Source organism: Anthonomus grandis, chromosome 4, assembly GCF_022605725.1.
Source record: "Anthonomus grandis grandis chromosome 4, icAntGran1.3, whole genome shotgun sequence".
NCBI lineage: Eukaryota > Metazoa > Arthropoda > Insecta > Coleoptera > Curculionidae > Anthonomus > Anthonomus grandis.
In genome coordinates this window covers 10779246-10789248 of record NC_065549.1, presented here as the reverse complement: position 1 = coordinate 10789248, position 10003 = coordinate 10779246, and the positions used below count along the sequence as shown (strand labels likewise).

The following is a 10003-nucleotide window of genomic DNA, read 5'->3' as shown; positions in this document are numbered from 1 at the left end:
GACTCAAAGTTAGCATGTCAAATGCAGAATCTTTTTATATATTTAATATAAACAGTGAATGCTCGTTAAAATACAATAATTAGTTCAATATTGGTATATCAATAGTAATATGAAGGTATGAACATAAGGAAATGTATTTTAAGGAGTAATTCTGTATGAAAACCAGAATTTACCATTGACTTATGACGTCACTTAGTAGTTTTTTCTGTAGTTAGTTAGTAGTTTTCGAACTTCGAAGTTTAGTATTAACTTTTTTACATTTTTTCGTAAAATATTTAAAAATGTTTGATTTTTTATGCGAATATATAAATATTGTCAACGCGTGTCCAAGATGAGAAATACGTCATATTTTTTTAATAATTATGTAGTTAACGATTTTTAGCAAAATCTGGCAACACGTAATGTTTCTGATTTCTGCTTTTTAAGATGACATCATTGCCTGCTGTGTAGAGACGAAACTCTGTCAATTTTGACAGGGACGTATCAGCTGTTTATTATTTACTTTCCCTTATCTTAAAAATACAGATTGCAGACTTAAAATTCAGTTGACAACAACTCTTTGATTTCGAAAATAACTTTGAAAAAACTATAGTATGGTTACAAGTTACAAAAAATGTATTTTTTTTAACTTGCTAGGAAATACATGTACCTAACCTACAAATTCTAGTCTAGTCAGTAGGCAATGTCATCGTAAGTCGTTTGACTTGGCGGTTACAGTGTCGGTTAGATGTCTGGTATTTTTATTTTTCTTTATTAGTTTAAAATTTGTTGACATATTACGATTGAATTATATCATAAAAGAAATACCATCAGTAAGCATTTTATGTAAAACGTTACATATAATATTAAATCCAAATTTTCCATTAACTCAAAATCTTCAAACAACAATAATGACTCCCATAAAAAACATAGAAAAAGCCTTGGAAGAGTTCACCATCATTGACAAAACCTCTTTGGAAGAGGATATATGTTGCACAGTATGCAACCGTTACCTGAATGTGCCTCCAATTATATTCAATTCAAACATTGGCAATATTTGTGGTAGGTGTAACTCTGTGGTCACAACAAACCTGGAGGGTTCTGTACTCCGCCAGCATGCCTTTGAGGATTTGATTAAGAACCTCACATTTCCATGTACGAATAAAAATTATGGCTGTGACCAAATTCTTAAGATGGTTGAGGTGCCTGATCATGAAAAATCTTGTAGGTGAGTTAAAAATCTTTCATCTATTGAAGGAAACTGGCTGTGACAATATTTTATGTTTATTATGTTAGATTTCAATGTACAAATTGTCCACTTTTCTACAAGCAATTGTTTCCAAATGAGTTTTGTTCTTGGAATGGAAATTCAAACTTGTTGAATGACCATTTAAAAACCCATCAAGAGTTTTTCTTGGATCCTCCCAAATTTGAGTGGCCCAAAGAAGGAAAAAATTTGATATTTTTTACCACAGTAGGTCAGTCATTGTAAAACAGAATATTTTCAGATTTATGATAATATTTTTACAGGGAATCAAATTTGCACTGTTGTCATAAAACATGACATCAACACTAAGTATGTGTGTTGTGTTATGGTGAGTGGGAATGACTTGGAGGCTCAGTGTTTCAGGTATCAGTTAGAGCTAAGTGATGAGGATAACACTAATTCCTTAATAATAAGGTAGATTATTATTCTTATATTACTAATTATAGACTAGAGAATTGCTTTTTATAGGAAAAGTCGCTTAGAGTTAGTTGCAAACTTGGCAGAGAACTTGAGTTGGCCAGAAAAGGTTTTGGAAATTGACACTGATAAAATTGCCGATATGTTACAAAATCCTAAAAAAGTAATGTGCCATATTAATTTAATTTAATCAACTGATATTTAAAATTTCAGATACAAGCTAAAGTCAGTATAGTCAAGAAACACAAAAAAGAGCTCATTCAAATAATGGGCTTGAAGGAGGATGACACTGCAAGTGGAATCCAGAATAGTGTCATCCCTGCTGCTCCGAAAGAAAAAAATGCTAATCCTGACAGTGAAATGCTTGCAGAACTAGAATGTCCAGTTTGTAATGAGTTTATGATACCCCCAATTTATATTTGTAGTACAGGACATAGCGTTTGCAGTGACTGTAAGGCTATGGTGCCAATATGCCCTTCGTGCAGAAATACTTTTGCCAATGGCAGAAACTTTACATTGGAAAAGTTGACCCAAAAGGTGAAATATCCATGTAAAAATCGGGAAATCGGATGCGGCTTCGTTACTACTTCTGATAAGATTAAGAAGCACCAGAACAGCTGTGAATTATCTGAAAATCCCTGTATTTTGAAGTAAGTATGAATAAAAATGATTATTTAGGAGATATGCAGTACATATGCATGGCTCTCTTCAAGAACAAGGAATCTTCTGAGGATTGCAATAATTACCAACCAATATCCCTATTACCTATCTCATCAAAATTTTATGAGTGCATTTTAAAAAAGATCAATGAATTCTTTGAAACCTTTTTTTGATGAACCAGTTTGGATTCCGTAAAAATAGTCAAAGTCAAATATTGGTTTATTGTTATAACATTAAAATGTTTTTAACAAAGCTAGAAAAATGAAAACTTACAAACTACAAGTATAAAATTTAAAATTAAAAAATAAATATTTAAGACACAAATATAAAATATGAACATACATACAAAAACATAACCATTGATCTTATATATATAATCAGTCACTTAAAGTATATCATTAAAATATTCTTCAACAGAGTAATAGGTCTAAGCAGCAAGCAATCTCTTTAAATGTTTTTTGAAAATCCTAGGCGAAGTTAAGTTTTTAATAATGATAGGCAGATGATTAAAGATAGAAATACTGTCGTAAAAAACTGATTTTTTTGTTAAAGCTGAAGTAGGTCGAGGAAGGTGCAAAATCATCTGATTCCTGCTTGGGTACCGAGCACTCCTGACCATAAACCTTTCTCTGTACTTATAGATTACGCAAGCAGTCTCAAGAATATACAGACATGGGGGTTAGCACCACATATATATCGAATGAAACGAACAAACAGCATTTGAATAATTAATGTAACTGCTTGCACTGCCCCAGAAAGCGATACCGTAGCGAAGGTGGGATTCAAAGAGGGAACAATAAACGGACTTGCCAATTTTTGGACCAAGTTCCTGTACACTGATCCTGATAGCATAACAACCAGATGTTAGCTTTTTGGCCAGAAGATTTATATGTGTGACAAATTTGAGATCTTTGTCTATGAAAATTCCAAGAAATTTGCTGTCAGGGTTAATCTGAATTGGATCACCATCTATCGAAACATCTTTAAGATTCCATTTAAAACATAGCAAATTAGTTTTTGTTGGATTTAATGTAAGTAAGTTAGAGTCACACCACCTTTTTACCATCTTAAGATCCTCCAGGATGATCCTATGGAGAGAATCTGAGTCCAGGGCCTGCCACAATATTGTGGAATCATCTGCAAATATAGTGAAGACACCGCGAATAGAGAGACCAGCCAGATCATTTATGTAAAGCAAAAATAGAACTGGGCCTAAGACTGAGCCCTGAGGCACTCCCCCCATCTAATAAAGCTATATTCTGAGTATTTTGACCCAACCAAAACCCGTTGCCGTCGACCTCGCAGGAATGAAGAAAACCATGATAGAGGAAAGCCTCTAAAACCATAGCGGTGGAGCTTCAGCAGCAGAATGTCATGACTAACACAGTCAAAAGCTTTTGACAGATCACAAAAAACAGCCGCCGAAACTCCCACGCCATTGATATGAGAGTACAAGTCCTGAAGAAGATGGTATACAGCATCATTTGTATTGGTATTCACGCGAAAACCAAACTGACACTTACTAAGGTTGTTATTTGCATTAATAAAAGACAGCATACGAGTTTTCACCACTTTTTCTATGATTTTTGACATGGTGGATAGAAGTGATATTGGCCGGAAATTAGAAGGATTCTCCATGTCTCCTTCTTTGTGGATTGGAATGACTTTGGCTGTTTTTAGACAAGAGGGAAATGTTCCTGTTTCCCATGACTGGTTAATTGCTTTTACCAGGACTGTTAAGGCTGAATCAGGAATATTGAGAAGAATGTTTGCAGATATGCCATCCTCACCTGAACTGTTTTTGTTTTTTATCGATTTTAAGACGCCTTTTAATTCTGTCAGATCAGTTGGAAAAAACAGAAAGGAGTCTGAAACGTTGACAGCTGACAGTGTGTCAGTCATTGGATCCACTGATTGAGTCGAGCGTTGTTGGAGATTATCTGCTATACTGCAAAAAAAGTTGTTAAGCGCGTTTGGGGAAACATTGGGAACGGAAGCAGGGCAATGAGAGTTTTTATTGCGTATGTCGTTTATAATATTCCAACATTCCTTCTGCGAATTTTGGCACTTGATCAGCCTGTTGGAATAATATTGTTCCTTGGAGAGTCTTATTAGGCGACGAAATATGGAGCGATATTTAGCAAAATACTCATTGAAATAAAGAGATGACGTATATTTCCTGATGGTATGGAGCGAACGGAGATTTTTTGAAAAAATAGTTAGACCCTTAGTAAACCACTCTTTTGCGTTTTATCTTTTTGATAGGAAAAGCTGCATTAAACAAGTCAACGATCCTATTGTGTAAAGCAGATATAGGGTCATCTGATTCAAGAATTGTGTCCCAGTTAGAAGAGGCGCATAAATTGTTAAATTGTTTGTAATTTGTAGTGCTTAAAAATCTCGGCCTTCTTCTTCTTCTGCACTAATTTCTCCGGAACTAGCATCGGGGCTCTTGCCGGTCTGTTGATGCTTTACTTGCTATTTAGGCGCCTATCTTTTTATTCTGGGTCGCATCGATGTGCATCGGAGTTGATGTTGGCCCGGGTCGACAGGATTGACTCCGATTGACTACTCGGGATTTTGGTGTGCTTATATTCATAAGGTAGGAGGTGGGCTACCATTGGTCACGAGTCCAACAGCAGTCTCCGCCCCCCAGCACGATCTTGATGTGGCCGTATAAAGCGGACGGATTAGGATGACCTTGAGAATGTTTTGATTTGCAAACGGAGCGTTTATCGACGTTTGCTTGTTTTTCGCCCGGTTTCGTTTTCATGCCCCTGAGCGGTCTCTCAATGACAGTGTGGTCAGAATACTCCCTTCCAGGGCTTGTTTTCCCGCCATTTTAATAGGAAATTACGGGTTTCGGGATGGTCCAATGCCCTGATTCGTTCTTTGAACTTCGTGTGTCTAGCGACAATAAACTCCTCTATTGTACTCATTTTTAAATCATTTCTTATATCTGAGTTTCTGACGTATCGCGGAGCATTTGTGATCAGCCTAAGTGTCTTGTTTTGAAAGGTTTCCAGGTAACCCATTGTTGTTTTTGGTATCTTAGCGAACACACAAGATCCATACAAGAGCTTAGGTCTGATCACTTGCTTATACAGGAGGAGTTTATTGTCGAGTGACATCTTGCTTTTCCTGCCCAGGAAGGGGTAGAGACTCTGAACTAAACCGTTACATTGATTTATTTGTTTTTTAATGTGGTGTACAAAAGTGTTCTTATTGTCAAAATGTACTCCCAGATACCTCACTTCGCTCTTCCAGAGGACTGCCCTGCCAAGCACCATCAAGTTTGGAATCTCACGATTAAGTTTTTTCGTGATAAGGATTGCCTCCGTTTTATCCTCATTTATCTTAATCTTCCATCTCTCAGCCCATGTGGATATTTTGTCAAAGTGGCTCTGAATAACGCTGTTATTTGGTCCAGGTACTTGCAACTCGCAAGGACACAAGTATCGTCCGCAAATAATGCCAGCTTGGAATAGTGGTCGTTTTTTGGTATGTCTGCCTGGTATATATTATACAGGGTGGGTGATAGCGGGGAGCCCTGGGGGTCCCCCGCTCTGATTTTTTTATATTCCAATGTACTTTTATTAATTTGACCAGTGAATTCCCTGTTTTTAAGAAAATTCTGTACAATTTTTGTAATACCAGGCGACACCCCAAATGCCGCCATTTTGTGAATCAGACCGCCATGCCACACCCTATCGAAAGCTTTCTCGATATCGAGTGTGATCATGGCGGTTGAATATTTGGCATTGAACGAATCCACTAAACTTTGCTGGATCCTTGCGAGCTGAATTTCTGTTGATAGGCCCTTCACAAAACCACACTGTTCTACGGGGATTATTTTTAATGTTTCTATTTCATCCTTTAGTCTGCTTAGCACCGCTTTCTGAAAAATTTTACCCATTGAAGGGAGTAAACTAATAGGGCGATAATTTTCCGGTTTTGATAAATTCTTCCCAGGTTTTGGTAGTAGTTTTACTATTGCCCTTTTCCATGCGTTTGGAAAATAGCATAGAGTGAGGCATTGATTAAAAATTATCATTAATTCATATATTATGTTGTCGGGTAGCATTTTAAGCATCTTATTGTTTATGCCATCTACTCCTGGTGCTTTTCTATTTTGTTGATTTGATATTATGTCTTTTATTTCTTGAAATCAATTTTTTTTAAGACATTAATTGTTTGGTATTGTATATTTTCTATTTCGCTGTATGTTTGGTTAACTTGTGCTGATACAGTGTGGTCCTCTTGAAAATTATTTAAATTGAATTGATTTTCTAGTGAGTTATTGAATGCTTCTGCTTTTTCTATGTCTGTATAAACTAGTGATCCATCTGGTATTTGTATGGGCGGGAATTCAGTTTTATCTCTTCCTCTCAGTATCCTAGAGACTCTCCATAGTTTTTGTGGTTTTCATCATCGTTATTTAGTTCCTCTAAGAAATTATTCCACCTTTCACTCCTGAAATCGTAAACTTCGTTTTTTATCCCTTTGGTTAGATTATTTGCTATTTTCCTTGCTTCTGGATCTTTGTAAAAAAAAAAAAACTCGGCCAAAATGTGGTAGAGATTTTGCTTACTGTTTAGGTTGTAAAACGTTAAAAAAAATTGCTTCATGGTCGGACAGTGCAGCATTTAACGGTACATATATCAGAACAATAGTTAGAGCACATATAGTCAATAGTACTCGTAACAACCTTAGCAATTGACCATTTTACCAGTAATATTCTTGACGGTTTTGAAAAATATCTTGATACTCTAGCCTCATTTTTAGACCTTGCTAAAGTGTTTGACAGTGTCACACACACCATTCTTTTAAAAAAGTTACATTATTATAATTTCCAGGACTGTGCAATTCAGCTACTTGAGTCATATCTTTTATATAGGCAACAGTATGTTCAATTTAATAAGTGTGATTCTGAAAAACAACATTTAGAGTTTGGTGTACCACAAGGGTCAGTGTTCGGTCCCATACTGTTTCTCATTTATATGAATGATCTTTCTTTCTGTCTAAGTCAGGAATTCAACACTGTACTATTTGCTGATCATACTATCTTTTATGTATGTTATCTACCATGCATCAGAACAAAATCTTTTTGAATCGTTTCTCGCAAAACCATCTGTCTTTAAATAATTCAAAATCACAAAGTGTAAATGTTTCTCTTCGCAACCATACTAATGTTCCCCAGCCTTTGTTACCTCAATGTTAATAGCATCTAAAGTTTCATGGAGTATTCTTGGATAAGGGCTTAACTTAGGAAGAACATCTGATTAAACGGTCAAAAAAATTATCACAGCAACTTTTTCTTGTTAGAAATCTTGCTCAGGTAACTTCTAGAGAAACCCTTTTAACAGCTTACCACTGCAAATTCCATTCCTATTTAACTTATGCCATTCTATCGTGGGGTCATTCCTGCCATATGGAAAAAGCTCTTGAACAACAAAGAAAATTCATACGCATCATATCTGGTCTTGGCTACAAGGCTGTCTATGAATGTAGAATGACTCTACCCTGTGTCTGTTGCACATCAAACAAAATTTGAACCTATATAATTCTCATGAAAACATCCATAATTATCTTACAAGGAACAACACCAATCTTGTACCTGATTTCTGCCAACTTGAAAGATCCAGAAACGGTTCCAGATACCTATGTGTAAGGTTTTATAGCTATGTACCAGCCAGAGTAAAGGTTTTAAATTTGAACCAATATAAAAAGGAAATTAAATGTTTTCTTTTAGAAAAAGCTTTTTTTCATTTGGGGAGTACTTTGAATCAAATTTTAATTTATGTTAGTTCTATTAATGTGTGTTGAAAGTGTATTTTAATTGAATTTTATCTCTAATGATAGCCAATTTGAATTTTTAACTTTATATTTTTATATGTACAAACTATGTAGAAACTTTATTTTATTTGACTTGTAAAAGTACTTGTTTGTATATTACTACTAATAAACTATCTAATATAACAAAGGAACAAAAATAATTTATATTTAAACACAGTCCATTTTCTCATTAAAACTGATTCTCTGGTTGCTTTAAATTAGTAATTTTTTAACATTACTGGTACAGGTCTTTAGGTTTGAAACATTCATAGCTTGGTAGAACATTGATAGTATATTCCATGAATGGTCTGGGCTATAAGGAAAGAAAAGAATAAATATATTTATTGGTGCTAAAATACTAAACTTTAAAGTCAAATCAAACATATTATTAGTATTACACCCACACAATGTGTATACAGTTCGAGTGGAGTATACTAAGTTATTCTGTTTATAAGATAAAAAACATAACAGTTTAAAAAAAAGAGAAGCAAAATAAATTAATTGCTATTTTTTCACTAAGAAAATTTGAACACATTGTCTACTAAAACCTATGATAAACATTCTAAAACATACACCGTTAAAGTAAATGTAACATATTCAAGCAGGTCATTAAAATGATACAAATTTAAAAGAAAAAGTATATATCACATGTCAAAGAAGTTATTTTCGAGATACTCCTCAATTGACTAAGCTTTTAATTTTAAACAGAAGCTTTTCACCCTCTAGCAATCTTACATGTCTTGAAAAGCAATGCAATTAAAAAACTTAACACCATAATAGTGAGAGCTCCTCTAAGTTCTCGATAATCTAAGAAAATTATTAACCATTTTGTCATGGTTCAATTGTAAAATATATTTTTTTCTAATACAGATGTGGATGGAAAGGTTTAGCTCCAGGCCTTTACAACCACTTCCGGGAATCCCACCGTGATCAAATCATCGAAAACAACAAATTCATCCAGAAAGACATGAAAAACGACCGAACGCCGCTGCACAACTTCCTTTACGTAATGGGCGAAATGTTCTGTTTCACCTACAGAAACTGCGGAAAATCAGCAGCAAAGTTCATAGTGCAACACGTGGGAAATTTAAAGGACGAACCCCAATACAAATACAATATTACTTTCAGCCCTTCCGCGGACGCTCAATTTCCCAATTTGTCCATGACGTTGGGCTGCGAGACGTGGGATCCGAATTTGCCGGATGCTTTAAACGGAGTACGGGCCGTCAATGTTCCCGGGGATTTGTTAAAGAATTACATGTTCCAGAACCGGGTTTATCACGTTAAAGTTCACATTACTAAAATTTAACGCTATATAGAGGCGCCACCTTTTTTCTTATTTATTTTAAGGTGAGAATTGAGTAGTTAAGTAGTTAAGTTTATTACGTTTTTTTTTTAATTATTTTGAGTTTTCAATCTTTTTTTTTTAAATATTTTTTACCATTGTCAAGTCCTAAATGTGATTAAACATATTGTATTATTTTTATTCATGTTTTATTTGGCTTTGATTGTAACTAGTGTTTTAACAGCCCGGAAAAAAAGGTTTTTTCCTGTTTTATTCCAGAAGTGTTGAAAAAAACAGAAAAAGGAAAAATTAATTTTTTTTTATTAAACTCTTTACAAAACAAAAGCAACTAAATGAGAAAATACAAAAAACAAAAATTTAAAATGCACTCTAGAGAGAATCACAACAGGAACTACAACCAAAAATAAGAAATAAGTAAATTAATTAAATTATGAAGATTCATCAAAATCAGAACATTCAAAACTAGATTCTAGTTCTGAATCAAATGAATATTCAAGATTAGGGGCCTCGTTTGAGGTATATTGACCGAGTAAATGGTC

The 10003-nt window shown here is 34.6% G+C and overlaps 1 protein-coding gene across 1 annotated transcript; it reads left to right on the top strand.

Annotated features, from left to right (window-relative positions):
- Positions 1–477: 477 nt before the first annotated feature.
- On the top strand, positions 478–9644 carry LOC126735388 (uncharacterized). The gene is made up of 6 exons (XM_050439357.1): positions 478–1207; positions 1276–1457; positions 1510–1660; positions 1715–1826; positions 1877–2313; positions 9029–9644. Exons 1-6 carry the CDS (start codon positions 891–893, stop codon positions 9465–9467), a joined length of 1638 nt encoding a protein of 545 aa, XP_050295314.1. The 5' UTR covers positions 478–890; the 3' UTR covers positions 9468–9644.
- Positions 9645–10003: the final 359 nt, after the last annotated feature.

Excerpts from the sequence above, each read along its gene's own strand:
- LOC126735388 (XM_050439357.1), top strand. The coding sequence starts at position 891 with ATGACTCCCATAAAAAACATAGAAAAAGCCTTGGAAGAGTTCACCATC. Across the intron at positions 1,661-1,714 it reads ACTAATTCCTTAATAATAAG|GAAAAGTCGCTTAGAGTTAG; the intron begins GTAGATTATTAT and ends TGCTTTTTATAG. Across the intron at positions 2,314-9,028 it reads GAAAATCCCTGTATTTTGAA|ATGTGGATGGAAAGGTTTAG; the intron begins GTAAGTATGAAT and ends TTTCTAATACAG.